The sequence below is a fragment of the Drosophila subpulchrella genome, chromosome 2R (genome assembly GCF_014743375.2).
Source record: "Drosophila subpulchrella strain 33 F10 #4 breed RU33 chromosome 2R, RU_Dsub_v1.1 Primary Assembly, whole genome shotgun sequence".
Lineage (NCBI taxonomy): Eukaryota > Metazoa > Arthropoda > Insecta > Diptera > Drosophilidae > Drosophila > Drosophila subpulchrella.
In genome coordinates, this window is record NC_050611.1 from 9827075 (window position 1) to 9848004 (window position 20930).

At 37.5% G+C, this 20930-nt stretch overlaps 8 protein-coding genes across 9 annotated transcripts in view; 7 read left to right on the forward strand and 1 right to left on the reverse strand.

Moving 5' to 3' along the window:
* The first annotated feature begins 213 nt into the window (after nt 1-213).
* LOC119549669 (HIG1 domain family member 1A, mitochondrial) lies at nt 214-993 on the forward strand. Its single transcript, XM_037857874.1, has 2 exons — nt 214-718; nt 778-993. Exon 1 carries the CDS (start codon nt 359-361, stop codon nt 659-661), a length of 303 nt encoding a protein of 100 aa, XP_037713802.1. The 5' UTR covers nt 214-358; the 3' UTR covers nt 662-718; nt 778-993.
* A 765-nt stretch (nt 994-1758) lies between these two features.
* Nucleotides 1759-2798, reverse strand: LOC119549662 (peroxiredoxin-6). Its single transcript, XM_037857866.1, has 4 exons — nt 2634-2798; nt 2198-2572; nt 2058-2133; nt 1759-1998 (listed from the first exon to the last, which is right to left on the reverse strand). Exons 1-4 carry the CDS (start codon nt 2714-2716, stop codon nt 1870-1872), a joined length of 663 nt encoding a protein of 220 aa, XP_037713794.1. The 5' UTR covers nt 2717-2798; the 3' UTR covers nt 1759-1869.
* A 2075-nt stretch (nt 2799-4873) lies between these two features.
* The window catches only part of LOC119549658 (potassium channel subfamily T member 2), a 114794-nt gene continuing 98737 nt past the window's right edge, over nt 4874-20930 (forward strand). The window contains exons 1-2 of one of the 2 annotated variants that reach the window (XM_037857858.1): nt 4874-5403; nt 10092-10787. In XM_037857858.1, the coding sequence (XP_037713786.1) occupies nt 10708-10787 (80 nt within the window). In that variant the 5' untranslated portion in view covers nt 4874-5403; nt 10092-10707. The remainder of the gene's footprint in view (nt 5404-10091; nt 10788-20930) is intronic. The other variant, XM_037857861.1, reaches the window with a different exon arrangement.
* Nucleotides 12361-12748, forward strand: LOC119549464. Its single transcript, XM_037857566.1, is given in 3 exon segments — nt 12361-12475; nt 12478-12623; nt 12626-12748. Coding segments are annotated over 3 exon segments (384 nt in total).
* LOC119549465 lies at nt 12908-13557 on the forward strand. The gene is made up of 2 exons (XM_037857567.1): nt 12908-12922; nt 13081-13557. The coding sequence occupies exons 1-2, from the start codon at nt 12908-12910 to the stop codon at nt 13555-13557; spliced, it is 492 nt and encodes a 163-aa protein (XP_037713495.1).
* Nucleotides 14226-14829, forward strand: LOC119549664. The gene is given in 2 exon segments (XM_037857868.1): nt 14226-14321; nt 14323-14829. Coding segments are annotated over 2 exon segments (603 nt in total).
* Nucleotides 15284-15891, forward strand: LOC119549466. The gene is made up of 2 exons (XM_037857568.1): nt 15284-15289; nt 15418-15891. Exons 1-2 carry the CDS (start codon nt 15284-15286, stop codon nt 15889-15891), a joined length of 480 nt encoding a protein of 159 aa, XP_037713496.1.
* Nucleotides 17073-17570, forward strand: LOC119549667. The gene has a single exon (XM_037857870.1). The coding sequence runs from the start codon at nt 17073-17075 to the stop codon at nt 17568-17570; it is 498 nt and encodes a 165-aa protein (XP_037713798.1).

Consider the following 20930-nt stretch of genomic DNA (forward strand, 5'->3'; position numbering starts at 1 on the left):
GAAGGCAAACTTCTAGAATCATATCAAAGTCCGGAATATCACGAGGCTGACTACATGGCAACACACAAAAATAGAGGCGTACAAAACATGGAGGCCTTGCCCGACCGGCTATACCTAATATACATTTGCGCCTACGTACATACATACATATGTATGTTTGGATGTTCCTATGAGTATAAGCAACGTCGATAAGCGTGCTCTGTCTCAATCGCTCTCACTGATCACCTCCAAGCAAGTGGGTATAAAAGGCAGCGATCTCCCTCGATCGGTATTCAGTTAGCACCAAGCCAGCAAACTAACAACAGTGAAAATTACAGAGTTTTATCCAAGTACAAAATTATAGTAAACCTCCATCAAAATGAGTTCCAATTCCCTGTTCGAAACCGACGAAGATCTCGCCCAGGCCAACAAGTTGTCCAGGAAAGTTAAGGAATCCCCCTTTATGCTGGTGGGGATTGCCGGATTCGTGGCCGCCGGTCTGGTTGGGGCCTACAAATACCGGAACCGGGGAACCATGAGCACCAGCGTCTTTTTGATGCAGTTGCGAGTGGCCGCCCAGGGGACGGTAGTCGGGTGTTTGACCGCCGGATTGGCGTACACCATGGCCAAGGAGTATCTGCTCCACGAAGAACCCAAGAACGTTGCCAAGCCAGTCGAGTAAGGAAGTGAGATCATGACGAAAACATTTGATATCGGGGTGTTGACCACCAACCGCACTGTAAGTATACCTTTGAATAAACTCTAAATAATCGGATACTAATTATATTTCCCCAAAAGGCTTTCATAAAAACCATTCAGTCTCCTCCGAAGAAAGTACCACAAGCAAACACCCTAGAGATTTAGTAAAATCAGCATTTGGAGGTGACCTATGTACAAGCGGACCACCAAGAAGTATTAGCCATCCGATTCTACCTCCATTTCTCATTTTATTTGCTTCACCTATTGTTCATCAATTCGTAGTTTTAAGCAATAAATACTGTTTTTACCAAAGAATCAACATTAATGGTTTTTTCACTGTGCTATTTTCGACATTTCAGCTAAAATTATTGGGCCAATATATCTTGATACTTATAACAATAGATAATTTTAAATTATTTAAAAATTCTCAGAATCTAAAAGATATATAATTTAAAAAAATTTTATCTGAAAAAAATTTTAAAATTCCTAAAACTTGGTTGCAGTGATAGATTCTAATCAAAGTAATATTACACTGAAAATAAAATGGTCTAATTAAAAGGTAGGGCGAATGCCAAGTATTTAAAATAATTGCTTACTAAATAAGTGACAAACGTAAATAAAATAATTTTTGAAGGGGAATGAGATTATACTGAACGTATTACATTTACCTAGCACATAAAATATAAACGTAATACTTAATGATTTCATGTGAATACGATACGATTTAGTATTATATAAATATTGAGTTTTTTAGCGAATCTCTTTCGATTTCATCTTGCGTGCACCTTTTGCGTGTTGTTACTGGAAAAATAATAGCTATCTAATTATTTTCTGTCTAAAACTAAAACCTGTAAGAAATTTTAAACATCTTGTTGTAATTTTAACCCAAATTATGTAGTTTATAACTAATATTTTGTCTCAACTAATGAAGTTTTATAAAAATCTAAAAAAATTAAGATATCATAAATATTGTTGATAATTTTCTTTCTCAATAGAATTTTCTAATTCCTATAAAGAAGAGCTTTAAGCAGTAAAGGTTCAAGTGGGTCTTAAAGATTATGATTAAGAATGACAGACGTATTCGGTTTTACCAAATGGTAAAATAACCTTTATTATATATTGTTACGAACTAATTTATGGCACAAAGTGGAATCGGAATTCAAGTTTATAAATGCAAATAGCTTCAGAGCTCTAATAGTTCTCGGTGGTGCGCACATAGTTCACACCGGAGGGCATGGAGACCTTGTCGAATCCCTTGGGGAAGAGTTTGTGGGCCTCCTCGTCGGTGACAGTGGGCAGGATCATGACCTTGGTGCCGGGCTATTAGGGGATCACAATTAATAGGGATTTACTTGGGTTTACTAGACAGAATTACTCACAGTCCAGTTGGCGGGAGTGGCCACCACCTTGAGGCGATCAGTCAGCTGCAGCGAGTCGATGGTCCTCAGGATCTCACTAAAGGAAAGCAGGATCGTTAGTTAGGATACGAGTTAAGGAACATCCTCGAAGAGGCACTCACTCGACGTTGCGGCCAGTGGACATGGGGTAGAACATGGAGAGGCGCACCTTGTGGTCCGGGCTGATAATGAACAGGGCGCGGATGGTCTTGCCCACCTCGGGGTCCTTCTTCTGCTCCTCGTCGAGCATGCCCAGGCTGACGGCCAGGTCCCGGGTGGGGTCGGCGATGATCGGGTAGGGGAAGTCCCCGGGAATGTCCAGGCAGTAGCTCTTGATGTCGTTCACCCAGTCCACGTGCGAGTTGAGTGCGTCCACGGAGTGCGCCAGGCACTTGGTGTTCCGCTTGGCGAACTCGGGCTGGTGCACCGCGATCCTGCCCAGCTCGGTGGTGCAGACGGGTGTGAAGTCGGCGGGGTGGGAGAAGAGCACCACCCACCTGGAATCGGAAGGAGTTCTGGATGAGTATCAATAGGGGAAAGCAGTATAATGGCACTTACGAGTTGCCCTGCCACTCGTGGAAGCTGATGGGCCCCTTGGTGGTGTCGGCCTGGAAGTTAGGTACGGTCTGTCCCAAACGCATCTTGAAGTACTTGGGTAGTTTGTCACTTGGGTATAGTATATCTGGTAGCTGTGGATGGCTCGCTCACTTGTTGCTCACTGAATACTGACTGCGAGAGCTCGCCGTCTTTTATACCCAGATGGATCGGTTCGATCTGTGTGAGTGATAGAGACGGAGAACGGGCTGCCTTATCGCGCATGTTCATATACATACTATAGTACGTAGTGGGGTGTGTAGATTAATAAACAACTCTAAGTAGATGGTGGGAGCGGGGATGGGAAGGGGAAATAAGAGACCTCGTGCAAGGTCTCCATATTTGTTTGGACTGGACTGGGGCCTCTACAAACCGGATTGAGGCCTCACCCAACTGTGGACTTTGTGACGAAATGCTTCTAGAAGTGCCTCACAAAAAAGTACAGTTTTGCTTATTTGATTCCCCTTTAAGTCTGTTAAAACAACCCAAAGAATATGAATCCTATTAGGACCTGACCCCAAACAGCTGATCTGCACCAGCTGATGGCTTCACCGGCTCCAAACATAAACAGAGAACGAGAGAGCATTCAAATGTTTTATGGTGTTGGTGTTCAATGGCGAAACACCAACACAATCGAAGTTACGAGCACACCGATAGTGGGAAAGAGAGATCAAGAGAGCGAAGCAGAGTGAATTAGTATTCGTGAGTTCCTGTAAAAAACGCACACTACTGTAGATCGCAACGCTCTCTCGTTCATGTACACTTAACGAGCCTCCAATTGGGCGAGAAGAGCGGGCGAATTCGTGAGACTGTGTGGGTGGGTCTATCGGAAATTCGCACACCAATGCAGATTTCCTCTCACTGGGTCACATGGATGGATACAGTGGGCTTGGGAAGTCGAATGGGAAAATCGCTTATTCAGAAGCCAAAAGACAGTACACCGGAAAGGAACTCTATTAGCAATAAGATCATTATGGAATATACTATCATAATAATGAATTTTACCATGCAATGTGCAACGTGTAGAAAGGTCGTTCGAAGGAGAATTCCAGTCGGCATTGTTGTTTACAATGCCAGTTTCTCTATAGATTTTTGTGTGTTATAGGTACAGTCTTTGCTTCCAGTGAAAAAATCTCGGTTGCTTACAATGTGAAACCCTAGACCCAAAAACATTTGGTTATATTATACACATTTTGTGGTAATTTTCCATTTGCCGTTGGTTATCATTTTCAAGGTTGTTTGTTGTTTACAAAATGGGCTTTCTGGCCACGAGCGACGCATGATAGGGAGAGTACTAGAGAGAAAAACAAAAAAAAGATAAAGAAACTTTAGAAAACATGGAGCGAACCGGGCTATAACGTGTGCTTTTAGATCATCGATTGACCGCTAGAACAGAAACGTTATCGAAACATTCAAAAAGAGGAGGGTGTCTATCGGATAGTAAGGGAACTAAATATAATTTAATATATTTTTTTAATTATAGAAGTATAGGTAAATGCATAGTATACCGACGCAAAAACGTTTGCCCAGAGTTAAACTGGGCACCAGCCCAGAGTTAAACTGGGCACCACTTTGAAATTACAAAAAAATCTTTCCACAAAAATGTTCCATATGCGATGAACCTCAAAGTAGGGTAATGACTGTTCTTGCCAATTTATGGACTTATATAACAATATTATTTTGAATTTGTTGAACATTTTGAAAAAAACATTGCTTAGTGTAACAGAAATTCTTTCCATTTTTTATTATTTTTGAAATATTTAAAGGAGAACGAAAACTATCTCCTAACGTACATACGCATGATGGCTTTGCCTCAAAGTATGCTATACAAAATTATTTTACATGTACTTGAACAACGTTTTTGTGGAGTATATCTTTAGGCGCAGCCAAACATAACCTTTGAACAATTCAAATTCTTTCGCTTAGAATTATTTAAACTAATTTAAATCCTTAGTTATAGTACATTTTTCGAAAGTATCCCTATTTGCGCATCCTTGACTGTCCTCTGAGCTTTTGCGCCTGAAAGCTTATGTTTGAAGTCAGCTTGCGAACAGCTGATTTTGATAAGCACCGCCTTCGCCCACGCCGCGTGTTTTCCTTCTTCTGCTTTTGCTTTCGTTCTTCCGCTTTGCTTTTGCTTTGCTTTTGCCTTGCTTTTGCTTTTGGCGCTCCGGTTCAGTTCAAATTTAGCGATGCGCGCGTGCGGTTGCTCAGCGCTTGAAAGAAATAACGGTGAACGGTCTTCGAACTTGGGTCCTATCTATTTGTCTTGTTGCCTCGGTGTTTTTGGGTCTAGGGACCGCAATTCGGCGTATTCTCGTATTCTGACAAAGTGCACACCTTTTTGGGAGGAGAAGGTTAAACTTTTTCCGCGAAAACTTTCCCCCATGTTTGTACCCATGTGGTTCTTTCGTGTGTGTTTCCCAACTAATCCCAACATGTGAGACTGTGAACAAATCATCTTCAACACTATATTCCCACTCCACCAAAGAGCACAAACCCCACCAAAGTGAACTGATCGCCGTCGAAAAAGTTTCTTAACTGACCAGTTGTAATGCCAAATGCAGTAACGGTCGCCACGATAAAGTTATTTTTTTGAAGGCGGGGACGAAAAGTTGCGAACCAACAACTGTCCTCATAAAATATGCCAAGACATTTACATCCAGCCAGAACCAACTGCTTTAAGCCCTCTGGCACCCGCCGGCCATCAAAGTGTTAAAGTGCTATAAAAAAGGTACGAAAAAATACTCCCTCGACGACCATTGAATAATGCATTCAATTACGAGTGTCACCAAAAAATAAAAAACAAACAAACAAACAAGAATTTATGCACACGTGATATGTAGGTGCAAATGTTTATATCATACACGGTCTGGTTTATTTTGGACTCGCAATTAATATTTAAGGGGTGCTTTTATAATTAATGCTGATTGTAATTAAAGGGTTGTTATAAATGTATGTAATGCTTATTGTAAGGCAGGCAATTAGGCTTAAGTGTAATCCATTTAAATATAATTAGGGTCCATTAATGAAATAAATGTATTATTAAATATATTCTTAAACAAGCCTGCTGAACCTATTTAATGTTTTTTTGGTGGAAAAGTTTATAATTTTTATCAAATATAATTCTTATAAGGTTAGTTAAATAGATCACACAAATGAACTAAAAAAAATTACAATTAAGTTTTATGACCTTGAGAATAGTTTAGAACTTAAAATATTATTTCAAATTGATTAGTTTTTTTTTTTACATTAGCTTTTTTCAAAAGTACTTAAATGTAAAAAACTCTATGAATTAAGAATCCTTCGACTTAAAATATCCCAAATTAAGGTATATAAGGGATCAGAAAAAGCAATGCCTGAAAATCATTTCAATAATATGTTTATTTAAGGGTTCCATTTAAAGGATCTCAGCTGTACTTACCCTTCGCGTGAGAATGATATACATAAATAAGCCATTGAAATATAATCAACAGCTTATCCGAGATAATTTGGGGACACAAAAGGTGACAAGAGGCTGCTAAATCGCATTTAAATTGAAAGTCAGCCTCGGGACCCGAAAACCGTTAGACAGATCAGACCGCCATAAGCCTTAAATATTTATAAAACGATTAAGCAAACTTTTTATTTTATTTTGACTTTTCGAAATGCTCCATTTGCACCCTCCTTGACGTTGTTTTGTGTTTATATATTTTTTCCCGTGAACCAGCACTTCATGAAATGTTAATTTTAATTAAGCGTTGCTGCGCAGCTGAGAAAAGAAGTTGGAAAATAAAAAGCGGGATTAAAGCGATGGGAAAAATGGCGAAAAAAAATAAAAATCGGGTAGTATGAGGGCGGAATGGGCGGTACCTTGATAAAACACAGCCAAAAAATACAACAATAAGACTGCTGGCTGATGAGCAGGTGTGTGTGAGGATGTAAGGGATAGGAACTGCGAATTTCCCCGCGCTGGAGAAAAGCGGGTCAAGTTTTTGTTATAAAATATTCCAAGTGTCACAAAAAAATAAACCAACGAAAATCTTAATAACGAGTGGATGTAGAAAGGGGGTCGTCGGACAGACCGCGGCTTGTTTAGCAGCTCGGGGGTCCTTTAGTTAATACTTGTGCATCAACAACAACAATAAAAGTTACAACAACAACAAAAGTTACAACAACAACAAAAGTTACAACAACAACAAAAGTTACAACAACAACAACAAAGATAACTGGCGACGACTTCTTGGGGGACATTGTTTAGGCCAAAGAATAATAAAGACTTAGGAAAACAAAGACGGCAAGAAAAGCCTCCCTCGCCTACAGTGTTGATGATGAGAGACCTGGCAGTACACCATGAAAATCTATATATAACCAAGAAAATATATAAGATTTTTCAGATTTTATATATTTAAATATACATTTTGGCATATGAAACTGGAGTGATCCCTCATTTTTAAATTTGTTCTATATTATATTCTTATTGTACACTTAAAAAATATGTTTTTTTTTTTGCAAAAATATATAAACATATATATAAAAATATAACAGCAATAAGCTGGAGACAAATAACCTATTTCAATTTACGTCCTATATTATCGAGATTTTAAATTTCACTTGTATGGGAAAGGTACTAACTTCTTAGGCAAAATGTATAAGATGCATCTTAATATAAATTGGGTAATTAAATAATACATATTGGTAACGGTTTCATCATAAAATACAAATCTACATATAAATAATTTAAAATTTTAACAAGACGATTTACAAATTAAAATAAAATATATATTTACGATATTTTCAAGGACAAAATATTCAAATTTTGCAAAGTTATCGGAATGTACTAGGGCAGACAATAACTAAAAATAAAATAGTTATACATTTTATAACAAGAAATATTTTTTTTTTTTAAATACATTTTTTTTCAGTGTAAGAAGGAGTGGTTGGGGCCCCCGAACGGGACACGCGAGAGCGAAAGGCTTAGGAGCACAGGTCTGGGCAATTATTGTTGATGAATACACCCACACAGACCGATATAAAATAGAGCTTCCAGCCCTAACCCCAAACCCCAAACCTCTTATGGGGTTGCACGCAAAGTGTAGCTTTTCTTTTTTGGAAAATAATGGAAAACGTCCCTCCTTCCTGTGCATGGAAAACAATAATTTGTTATCTGTCCGCTCTCAGATCCTCTCACTTTTGGGCCTACAGTCTATAAATCACAAGAAACCGAAAAATATCCATCTATGAGTGGGCTAGCAAATCGTTTTGTGTGCCGACAAAAAGATAATTAAGACATTATGGCATATCTTATGCCATGGCACATATAACAATGCGAAGGCCTCGCTTAATGTGGTGGCATTTCATAAATAATGATTAGAAATTAAATGGGTTCTGCATGGCGCAGGAAGCAGCTCCATTTACCACCGAAAACCAATTACCAAGCTAATGAGCCAAATGGGAGGAAATCAATATAAAATCAGAATAGATTATTTGCAGCTGGAAAGTATTTTAAATATTTTTGCATGCGTTTGTCTCAATTAAAACTTGTTTCGGCAGGAATTAAATTAAATGGTAGTTGTGTATGAATAAAATGATAAATAATGAAAAAAGCTGGCAAAATGTAGTTTTCTTTTGGCATGAGATAAGATTTTAAATTAAAGAATAATTGGGATAACAAGTTGCAGGCTTGGCACTTAATGTGAATGGATAATAAACTAGTGATTAAATATTTTAAATGGTAAAAGACAGACATAAAAAAAAAGATAATAGAATTTATTTATTTGTTCCCTGGTTAAAAAGAATATAATTACTTATTTATTTGTTGTTTATTTTAAAGTGTATAAAATACGGAGAGGTATATTTTGTAATTATATTATAATATTTTAAGTTGACAAGTCCTTATCAAAATATGTTTTGGAGTTATCCTTGAGAACTGCTCCTGGCTGTCCATTAATTTACGCTTGTGCGGACTGAAAGTTGAATGCCGAGGCAGAACACTATAAATCTAATTGAAAAACTAATTTGCCAGCGAGCAGCTGAATGGTCGGGGAAATTCCAGTGCCAGCTTGTATAAATTTGTTAATTTCGCCTGCGCTAATTTGCTGTAACTAATTAAAAAACACTTTAAGTGAAATATTTGCCAGTCGCATAAATATGCCAAATTGTGAAGACAGAGATACACGGCGGAGCAAATCTAATTAATGTGCGAAACAAACGGGCGGGAAATTTATTTAGCGCTTTTGCGGATGGCAAAGGACACCTGGAACCTGGCCCCTGATTTCGTTCCCCTCTTCATTTTCGTCCTGGCGGCAATAATTGCGTACATTTTTCACAAACAGACAACAGCAAGTGGGGCACTTCAAGTGCCTTCAAGTGCCTCCAATCTGCGTCCTGTGTGGGTTTTGTCTGTCTGAGCGATGATTTGATTCGGCTGCCTTTAGGTACATACGTACCTCTGAAGCCCCAGCATCTATATATTTTATATATACACTATAGCATAGTGTTCTGTGGGCCCTGTACCATCCTCACTCATGTGTCCAACTGCCTGTTAGCTTATCTGTTTGTTTGTTTGCTCGTCCTTGGCGCTTGTTTGAATTGAATTTGTTGCCCTTTGACATGAATTGGACTGCTGACGGGCGGGATTTATGGGTCAGGCTGGAGAGGTTTTCAAAAACGCAAAATCAATGCGGTCAAATCGGAGACGTGTAATACAAATTACTTGCAGAAGAGATTTTTGTCGATGCTTTGGGCTGTATGGCAATCCAATTGAGTGAAATGATTGATTACTTTTCTTATTAAAGCTCTTAGTTCAACGATCTTTCATTGGATCACTATAAACGAAAATAAAAAGAAAGCAACCACACATTTTTCAGTTACGTTTCCCTGAAGAATTCGCGTTTTCTTTTTTATTATATATTATAACCTTAAGTAAACAATACAAAAAAAAAACGCGAATTCTTTTTTTTTTTTTTATTTTTGCCAAAAAGCATATGTTTCCTAAACCTTTTGAACAAGATAATCTAAAGCTATCAATTTAAAAACTCCTTTAGACTTTAAAAATAATAAAACACTCGGAAAGATTTTCATATTTAACTTTAATTTTAAAAGTATTTTGATAAAGTTATTTTCTTTGTATTATTATTTACATGTAACTTTGTAAAATATTGTAGCATACTTTTAAACACCTTTATAAATAATTTAAAGCTCATATTTTTGCCTTAAAGTATGCTATGAAAAATACCACAAACCCATTCAGTATTTATTAATAGAATTTCCGCTTAAAATAAATGGTAGCATACTTAAAATACTTTTCAGTTGTTCAACATTTTTGTGACTCCCCCGCAATGAGCACGAAGCACTCAAGTACAGCCATATAAATGTTGGATACCTTTTTTCTACTTGTTCTTATTGATTTCCTGTTTTCCCATTTGGTGTGCATATTTCCAGAGCCATGCCCGAACTGAGATCGATACACCTGCACGCACCTGTCGCGGGACCGTTGTAATGCTAATAAATTCTCGGGTGCCATTGGTTTAATTAAAGAACCGCCAGAGCCGGACTCCGCGGAGGGTCCTCGACCAGGCTGTGCGGGCTTTGCAGGCTGACCAATTTGAAGAGGTGGGCGTGGGTGGAAAGGTAAGGGCATTGTTCGACCAGGAGGACACTCGCCAATCTGTGGACGCGCCTACGCTCGCCGCGGCCCAATCGGGCCACTGGCGGCTACCTGCTGACGGGCACAAGTGCGCCGCGCGAGGATGAGTTCGTCGCAGGACGAAGGCATCTCCAGGATCAGGGCAAGGATAAGGAGCAGCAGCAGCAGCTGGGACGGCGGGCATACACACCTGCCGATGAGTGTTTAATTAATGTGACAGACTTTAGTGATATTCGCGGCGAGGCTGTGGCCCAGACCATCACCGAGCTGAGAGTGCCCACCATAACGACCACAAACATCAACAGCAACAGCAGCAACATCAACAGCAACATCCACAGCAACAGCAACAGCAACAGCAGCAACATCAACAGCAACGGCAGCAACATCAATAGCATTAGCAACAATAGCAACATGTCGCGCCTTATACAACCACGATATCGTTTTAGGGATCTATTGCTGGGCGATTTCTCATTCAACGATGACGGCGAAAGGTAAGTGAATTTGTCCATTACATTCACATTGCGCATACGCCCCATTGACCAGTGCAGCACTTAACGTGTCACCATTTTGCTGACTGCCTCCTAAAAATAGATTCCTAATTACGCCCGCCAACTGCAATTGGCAAAATGATTTTCTTCTTTAGTTGGCGATCGATTAATCGATTTTCCCTTACGATGGGAGGATAACGTCGAGACCTGCCTTCTGAATTAATCAAGCGAAGCTAATCGAAATTAAAGAAAATGGGACAAACAGTTGTCCCTTTTAATTTACTTAAATGGTGGAAATTTATTATGAAAAGAAGGGTTTTTAAATAATTTTTTAGTGTCCGTTTAGATGTCTAAAAGTATGCAGTGAATATTATATGCAGTTTTGAGTTAAAAATATATTGTAGGCTAATTTTAGACACCAGGAATTTCATTTTAAAATGTCGAGACCTGTCTTTTGAGTTAATCAAGCGAAGCTAATCGAAATTAAAGAAAATGGGACAAACAGTTGTCCCTTTTAATTTACTTAAATGGTGAAAATTTATTATGGAAAGTGCTACACAATTCAGAAGGGGTTATAAATCATTTTTTAGTGTCCGTTTAGATGTCTAAAAGTGTGCAGTGAATATTATATGAAGGTTTCAGTTAAAAATATATTGTAGCCTACTTTTAGACACCAGGAATTTCATTTTAAAATGTCGAGACCTGTCTTTGAGTTATTCAAGCGAAGCTAATAGAAATTAAAGAAAAAGGGATAAACAGTTGTCTGTTTTAATTTACTTAAATGGTGAAAATTTATTATGGAAAGTGCTACACAAATCAGAAGAGTTTTTAAATCATTTTTAAATTGTCTGTTTAGGCAGCTAAAAGTATGCAGTGAATATTAGATGGCATTTTAAGTTTAAAATAATTATTATATAATAATAATTTTAGACACCCAAAATTACATTTAAAAGCGATTTCAAAACCCTGGTGTTTGGTATAGCACCACCGTTTATCTAGTTCTAAAAACTAGCGTTATTTCATCATTTTAATCAAAACTCAAACACGCACAGCAGTGATATTTTTTTTAACCTTTCACCTTTCCCCCCAATTCAATTGTTTTACCAAAATCCAGTATCTCACATGAAAACCTGTCTAAAATGGAGAAACCCTAAAACCAATCAATATTCGCAGCTCTTGCCATTCTGTTTGAGTGCCCATTCAGTGCCATGAAAATTACAAAAAAACACCGAAAGTGGAAGGGGACTGAAATAATTTGATTTGGCCATTGTTTGCTCTAACCATAAAAACAAAAAACCATATCGGTATTTTACATATTGAGTTGGCGAAAATCTTTATAAGTTTTTAATAATTTATTTGTGTTGGGTAAGCGCTTCCCAAAATCGCAGTTAATACAGTTGCATTCCAATGACTGACCAGAGCATATCTACTATATTTTTTGTGAGTCTATGCTTGATTCCAATGGGTATAAATGCAAAGAAAAAGGTGTCTGGTGTTTGATATTTATAGAACTTCAAAGAGTGTATATAACTTAAAATATTCTCAGAATCACAAGACGAATACAATTTTCTTAAGCATGGAACTAAAATACAATAGGTCATACGTGGATTACATTGGCTTGGCTCCTAGGAAATCTCAAATGCTGATGCTAAACTTAACAAAAGTGGTCAAAACCTTATTCATGGACAATCGCATATCAAGGACTTTGCCGTCTGTAGTTTTTTTTTTAGTAACCGTCTTCTCTCGAAGCTTTACTCAGTGTTCTCTGAAGAATTTGTGGGTAATTCTACTGTCTTTAAGTGTCCCATTCCACTCGAAAAATAATAATAATCATATTATCATACTTGTAAAATAATATCAAAGAAGTGCCTTTATTTCATCCGCCTGGCCAGTTTCGTTCAATTGTCCGATTAAAGACAGAAAAAAAAGGATCTTCCACTGTGGAGCTCTTCTGGAGATCGTAATTTAAGTGTATAAGTTTGTTTAGATAGCATAAAAAGTTTTCTAATGTAGGTATTCGGATGTCAAAATAAAAAATTATATATCCCTTTAAAAGGTTTGGTAAACTGTTTCACCTTAATTATCTGCTTTAATGTCACAATTAATAGCTCGTTAGTGGGTTGATGTCTAAAGAATTGGTAAACAAAGTTGTTTCAGTTAGTTCAAAAATGTTTATCAGTTATTATGGTTGTTTGTGCGCCTTATTGTGGACAGCTCCCTTCGTTTTAGCTGCAGATAAGGAGGTTGTAACACTATATGGTGGTCAAAAATATACTAATTTCTGGATATACCACAGAAACCGCCTGTTTTTAAGAGGGGAGGTTCCAAATTCATCATGGAATCTCTTCTAACCAGTTGTGATAACAACTATGTGGATTATTTTAGAAAAGTTCCCAACACGGTGGATATCTACACCTTACGCGTGGTGAAACTTGCCTCAACCTTTACCATCGATATTGCAGTGAGGGTACTGAAAACGAAGAGGGTAATGTACAAAGTGGACAACCTGGATGGGTGTCAATTCCTAACGAATCCCTTAATGAATCGCGTTTTTGGTCCGATTTACAAGCGAATTATTGTGAATGGCTCTTTCTTTAGCTGCCCGATAAGGCCGGGTGTATATTACATCAGGAACGAGGGATCCGTGGACATGTTGCCCAGTTTTCAGCCTCCTGGAAGATATCAGATCACCATTCGCGTCAGGATGCACGAAAGTAAAGCACCATTCGTGATCGAGTTGCTGTGGATATACAATGTAGTTCGAATAAAGTAAATTAACAAGAAATTTAGTTCGTTGGACTGTAAAAGTCTTAAATAAAATGCAAATTAATTTTTATTTTTTCACTAACTTATGGACCTAATTTAAAATAATGTTTATTTGTTTGACGCATCAATATTATGAAATTTTCAATTAAAAATAGATTTTAATATTTTTTTGAGGTAGAAAAATAATGTACTCTTTAAAAAAATGTTATTATTATGTTCTTATGTTTATTTAATTTGTTTATATATTTTGGTAAAACAAAATGTGTTTTTCCGATAGCGTTATTAAGTAATCTTCCACCTGAGTAATTGGGTTTGTGGTCAATTAATAGCTCATCAGTCGAATTGTGGTTGTGGAAATAAAATCATTTAAGCAGTTGTGGTTCCATGGCATTCAGTAATGGTTTTGTTTTTCCCTTTTCCTCTTTTGCATAATCTCTGCAATGGCATAAAGGAGGTATTTTCAGCTTAAATGTAAATATTTAATGCTATTTGATAGAACTATCCTTTCAGCTGTCAGTGCGTGAAAATATTTTAATTTTTTTCTGGTCAAAATTCTGTTCCTTTTTTATTTTGCTTTTAATTATTTATTATTAAAGATTGTGTTTTAAGACAATTAATAGCTCATCAGCGGAATTTTGGTTGGGGTAATAAAGTCATTTATTCAGTTGTGGTACTATGGCTTTCAGTGGTAGTTCTGTTTTTTATCTCGGGCTTTTTTGCGTTCTTTCTGTCATAGCAAAAGAGAAGGTATAATCAGTTGTTAGACAAAATATATATTTTAATAAAATATAAAAAACTTTCGCAGCCCATTGTCTTACAAAAGGGCAACATAGAGATTATCCTAGAATCCCTGGAGACGAATTGTGATCATGATTATGTGGAGTACTTCCAAAAGGTGCCCAATACAAAGCTTCTATATACTTTTCGGGTGGTAAAATTGGCCCCTTCTTTTACCATCAATATTACAATGAAAGTGCTCAAAACTCAGAGAGTTTTGTACAAGATGGAGGATATTAAGGGCTGTGACCTTTTGAACAACCCAGTGCTGTTCAAAGTGTTTGGCGAGACCTACAAACACCTGGTGGTCAATGGCAGTTACTTTAAGTGCCCCATCAAGCCCAAGGTTTACTATCTGAAAAATGAGGGCACCATGTCAATGATTCCCACCGTTCATCCACCTGGTCGCTTTCAACTAACGACGAGGATAAAAATGGCAGAAAGTCGACAGCCATTTGTAATGGAAATGCTGTGGAAATACAAAATTGTACGCATCAAATAAAGTGTAAACGATTTTTGTCTCTTTAATGATATGTTGCTACCAACTACTAGTCAGTAGTCATTATGGAAAAAGGAAATTTGGTAAGTTGGCTCGCACTCAATGGCAAGGGAATTATTGATTTCCTTGAGCAAATGACAAATATTGAAATTTTTTATTTTTATATTTTTTTATTGCTTAAAGATGCAAGTTTCTAATATAAAGAAGTTATCATTATAACCTTGAATATACACATATGTATATAATTTGTTTTGCTAGAAAAGGAAGAAGAGCTTCCTTGAATTTAATTTTGATTTAAACGTTTCTCTCTGTTTTTCTATAATTTGGAAGAAAGAAATGTTTAATTCTCATTAAGTTAACTTATTAAGTAATTTTTCAGCTGAACGATTGCTTTAAATTAAAAGCTCATCAGTTCAATTGTGGTTGAAAATATAACCATTTGGTCAGTTGTGGCTCAATGGCGGTCAGTGGGAGTTATCTTTTCATCCTCTGGCTTATTTTTTGCATACTCTCTGCAGTGGCAAAAGAAAAGGTATTCCCGATTTCACTAAAAATATAATTACTTTAAGTATTTACTTAAAATTCCCGCAGCCAGTTGTCTTACAAAGAGGCAATACTAAAATTATTTTCGAATCACTGGAGACGAACTGTGATCACGATTATGTTGAGTACTTTCATAAGGTGCCCAACACGACTTTTCTATACACTTTTCGAGTGGTAAAATTGGTCTCAGCCTTTAACATCGATGTCGTTATAAAGGTGGATAAAACTCAAAGAGTTTTTTACAAGGCAGAAAACATGTGGGGCTGTGACCTTCTGAAAAACCCGCTGCTTTTTAAATTTTTTGGCAAGTACTACGAGTATTTGGTGGTCAATGGAAGTTACTTTAAGTGCCCCATTGAGCCAAAGATTTACTACCTGAAGAACGAGCCCTCGATGTCGATGTTTCCCACCATCCATATACCTGGACGCTTTCAGCTGACCATGCGATTGAAAATACCAAAAAGCTCCCAACCTTTCGTTATGGAAACATTGTGGAAATATAATGTTGTGCGCATCAAATAAAGAACTTTAAAATTTTTAACAAATTTTACTGTTTTAAAGACCAGCATTTATTATACCCGTTACTCGTAGAGTAAAAGGGTATACTAGATTCGTCGGAAAGTATGTAACAGGCAGAAGGAAGCGTTTCCGACCCCATAAAGTATATATATTCTTGATCAGGATCACTAGCCGAGTCGATCTAGCCATGTCCGTCTGTCCGTCTGTCCGTCTGTCCGTCTGTCTGTCCGGATGAACGCTGAGATCTTGGAAACTATGAGAGCTAGGCTATTGAGATTTGGCGAGCAGATTCCTGAGCTTCTTACGCAGCGCAAGTTTGTTTCAGTAGAGTGCCACGCCCACTCTAACGCCCACAAACCGCCCAAAACTGTGGCTTCTACAGTTTTGATGCTAGAGTAAAAATTTAAACTGAAATGAATTGTTCATAGCAATACCTATCGATTGACCCAAAAAAAAGTTTGCCACGCCCACTTGGACGCCCACAAACCGCCCACAAACTTCAAAAAATCGTAAATATGAACGCGGATATCTCGGAAACTATCAAAGATAGAGTATTGGGATTTCAGATTTACATTCCGTAGCTTTGTACGCAGCGCAGGTTTGTTATGCGAATATGCCACGCCCACTCTACCGCCCACAAACCGCCCAAGCCTGTGGCGCTCAAAATTTTTATGCTAGATAAAAAATTTTAACTGAAATGTATTGGTCTCGTCAATACCTATCGATTGATCCAAAAAAAAATTTGCCACGCCTACCCTAACGCCCACAATGCTTAAATCTGTATTCCGCCGGTAGGTGGCGCATTTAAATCTCGCTTTGCTGCTTGCATATCTCCATTTACCTTTGGTCCCTTTAGCTGAGTAACGGGTATCTGATAGTCGAGGTACTCGACTATAGCGTTCTTCCTTGTTTTTATTTAAAATTGAACATCCATGACTGCCCATTTTACTCAATTGCTGTATCAAGTAATCGTTCATCAATGATTGGATTTGTGGTCAATTAATAGCTCATCAGTCAAATTGTTGTTGAATAAAATAATATATGATAATGTAGTCATCAGTTGGTCTTCATGGCTTTTAGTGGACGTTATCTTCGTTCTTTCTGGCTGCTTTGCATACTGCAAGTAGCAGCAATAGATAAGGTACCTGAAGCTTTAAAATACCTTACATATCTAAGAAATATATATGAAATATTTACAATCCCCCCAGCCAATGATATTTAAAAAGGGCAATATAGAGTTCATTCTGGAATCCCTAGAGACGAATTGTGATCAGGATTATGTGGAGTACTTCCGAAAGGTGCCCAACACAAAGCTTCTGTATACCTTTCGAGTGGTTAAACTGGCACCTGCTTTCACCATAGAAATCACGGTGAAAGTGCTGAAAACCCAAAGAATTTTTTACAAGATGGAAAATATTATGGGCTGCGATTTTCTAAACAATCCAGTGCTTTTCAAGGTGTTTGGCGAGACCTACAAGCACCTGGTGGTCAATGGCAGTTACTTTAAGTGCCCCATCAAGCCGAAGGTATACTACCTGAAGAACGAGGGTTCGGTGTCCCTGATACCCAGTGTTCATCCACCTGGCCGCTTTCAGCTCTCGATGCGTGTGAAAATGGCGGAAAGCCGACATCCGTTCGTTATGGAAATGTTGTGGAAGTATAAAATTGTGCGCATCAAATAAAGAGATTTGCTTTTCGCGCGTGTGTGGGGTGTGCAAATTGCCTGAGTTGTTAGTTAGCAGTCATTACCTCCTAAGTTCTGCATACGAGACATTGCTCATTCGCCGCGTTGGCCGCACTCGTTGCTCATACGCAACGTGGTTCGCACTCACTCACTCCCAAAGGTGCCATAAGCTGCGAGATGGCAGTGTGTGCTTTGCGGCACTCGCAAAATCATAACTCGCTGGCAATGCCTTCTTCGCATTTAATGTAGCGTAAAATTTTAATTTTTTATAAGCCCAGCCGCCTCCATTGCCAATTTTGCCGGGCTCTTCCCTGCTCAGCTGACTGCGACGTGCGCAAGTGGCCGTGGCTGTTGCCTTTTATAATGCCACGTAGTCCCAGGCACTTGGCCCGGCCCATAGCACATGGCCCATGGCCCACGGCCCAGTCGGCCCAGTCGACCAGGGGTTCTTCAGTGTGTCACGGATGCCTGCACGTCCCGCTTGGCCAGGATTCCCTACCTAAAATCGGTTATAAGCGGATTGTCAAGCTCCAGCGGTTGTTGGGCTTATTACATATGCTACAGATACGATCCTGAGCCTTAAAAAGCCTTTGCTTCAGTGTCACAGAATCCACAGAAGGTCTGGCATATCTGAAAATTTTTATTTTATTAACTTTTTCAATTTTAAAAATTAAGAAAAATGCTAACAATGTTTTTATTATAATAAAAATTGCAATTTTGAATTAATTAATAAACATTGATCTGAAGATATTTTTAATGTTAAAGATTTAATTAAAATAAAATGCAATACCCTAAATTATTTTGAACTTTTTCTTAAACTAATGATAATTGTAAAAATATTTAGATTGCCAATAATTGGTAATAAGGATTCTAAAGTTTCTTCTTTTAATTTTGAATTATTTATGTTCGTTTAAATAATCTATTCAAGCAAATATTGGAACTCAATTTGTTATATAAATATTTTATGTGTATAAACTATAGTTAGAGCATATATTATTCGGTTCTTTACCCATGAAACACCGAATTTTTAAAGAACAATTCCCTTCTGGTCTTGGCTTAAAGGCTTTGTGACACTGTGTATACCTTTTTGGCGAAACCCTTTTTTATGTGAAATATTTAATAAGTACGCAGAAATTACGCTTTGTTTTGTGAACGTTGACGACGACGGCATTGCGAGATCATGATTTATGGGTCCTTAAATACAACACTTTATGGCCTAATCCGTCCTTCAAGGCAGGGTCCAAACCCCAGAATATTTAATTGCTCCTCCAAATGGTCGCGGAATTCGTGATTTTAATGGCCACACGTTCGAGCGCAGCCAGTTGGCAATTTGTTGGTGCTCGTTAACAGATGAAATTGTCCGCTTTCCGCGACAAATATAACATTTCCGACCTGCTAATAAAGGTCAGAGTTCGGGCCACTTGAAGTTATCCCACACAATCCACTTTGGCTTTATTAGCAAACAAATTCCCCAGAAAAATTCCTGTCTGTGCGCACTTGATGCGCAGACAATTTTTTACTGCGTAACATGAGTAAAATGTTCAATTAGGCCAACTAGGGGTTTGTTTATCTTTTCTTGAAAAGGGTTTTTCTTCCTAAGACTTTCTCATTATGTCTAAGTGGCGAAATGGCCAAAACATGAAAGAAGAAAATCAAGGGTAGAAGCTTTTTTCTGGCTGAGTTAAGGCAAATTACTTGTTTTCGCACGTTTAACACAATTTTTCCGCCAGAATGAAAAATCTGTGCACCTGATAGGTGGGCCCTGAATTTACTTGCTTCCCGCAACTAAAGTGCAGCTTTGGCCTTCGTGAAAATACTTCAGCGTATCCATTAGTGCTGATTATGCTGCTTACGAGGGGGGAATGTGTACTCGAAAAAAGAAATACTAAAGGGCCCGTTTGGGAAATACAATTTCTGACATTTTCCATTTACATCCGTACATCTTTCGGACACATACTTTACGTGAGCCGACACACTTGTGTGGTTTACCATAATAACTTATGTAAATCGCTTCCTTCTCGGGGCGTTTTTCCATTTCCACTAACATTCAACTGCAGCGCTGCCTGCAAATTATTATTATTATTCCACCAGGTACTTATTACGATTAGGGGTATATAGTTTGCCGCTCATTAGCAGAACTTATTGCAAGTCTGTAATTTAAAATAAAAGATATGTTAGGAAAAAAGTTATATGCTGATATAAGATACATTACCATTTTATTTAATACCAAAAATCAATTAGTTTTATGTTTAAAAAGTCGAAACTAAAATCAAATCGGTCTTAAAAAGGCTTAAGCCTAAACAAACCTCTTCTTAATGTTACTTTTTAAATAATTAAAAATGTAATATTATGTATGTATGTATATACTTAGAAGCTAAAAACATAAAAATATAAAACTTTATTTTCTGTATTAAGTTTTGGATTATTTAAAAAATGTGTTTATTTTATGAACACTTCACTTATAATAATCTTTTTAAATACAATATTTTGACTCTTCCTAACATTATTTTTAGAGGTACTAGTACGGTTTTTTTCATATATTTTATTTAAATGAAAACTGAGGAGCAGCTTGAAGATCGTATAAATTGGGTAGTACGAGTATTTTGTAAAAATAAGGCTTAGATATAATAATAGCTCTTATATTTAAGTTTAGCTATTCTTATTTTTTTGGTGAATATAATTAGATTATCTATGTAATTTATATAATTTCGTGAAATTTTTTTTTAATAGAGGGTAATCTATAGTCTAAACGGTTTGGTTCATTCCTTGCTCATATTTTGCGGCTCCTTTTATGACAAGTCGGACAGGTGCCTCTCATATCCCGACGTTAATCCTGTAGTAGGTCCCCTGGCTGACGAAGAAGGTGGAGCGGACTGCCTTAATCCATACGGCTATAATTATAATAGCATTGTGTATAACGCACCCACAGGCTGTTGCCATTGCGCTCTCAATAATGGATATGTCTGGGGCTACGGGAACATGCCGCAACCGAAGGTCCTTCGACGTACTCCTGTGGCATTAATGCTTGCAAAATGGTGTGCATTATGCATACAGTTCTAAATTTAGGTCCCCTGGTGTTCCGCTATCAAGACTGGTGGATGGTTTCAATCTGACGGCTTCAGTGATTTAATCCGTTGGGTAAATATAGCGCTTGGGTTCATGATTTTCGGTGCGGAGGCTAAAGCCACAAATTATTGAATTACGTTTAGACTTAAGGTCTAACAAGAAATTCAGTGCATTGAAAAAATTATATTTAAGCTAAATACACCCTATTTGCAATTGAGCCTTAAAATTATATTCTTAAAAAAGATTTTATCTTATAGACCTTTTTTATTTCTTAAATTATAATTTCTTAGCT

Bases quoted from the DNA above. Each gene is read 5' to 3' on its own strand.
- LOC119549669 (XM_037857874.1), top strand. From the start codon at position 359: ATGAGTTCCAATTCCCTGTTCGAAACCGACGAAGATCTCGCCCAGGCC.
- LOC119549662 (XM_037857866.1), bottom strand. From the start codon at position 2,716: ATGCGTTTGGGACAGACCGTACCTAACTTCCAGGCCGACACCACCAAG. The intron at 2,573-2,633 runs GTAAGTGCCATT...TTCCGATTCCAG, and splicing joins CACGAGTGGCAGGGCAACTC to GTGGGTGGTGCTCTTCTCCC. The intron at 2,134-2,197 runs GTGAGTGCCTCT...GCTTTCCTTTAG, and splicing joins TCCACTGGCCGCAACGTCGA to TGAGATCCTGAGGACCATCG.
- LOC119549667 (XM_037857870.1), top strand. From the start codon at position 17,073: ATGAAATATTTACAATCCCCCCAGCCAATGATATTTAAAAAGGGCAAT.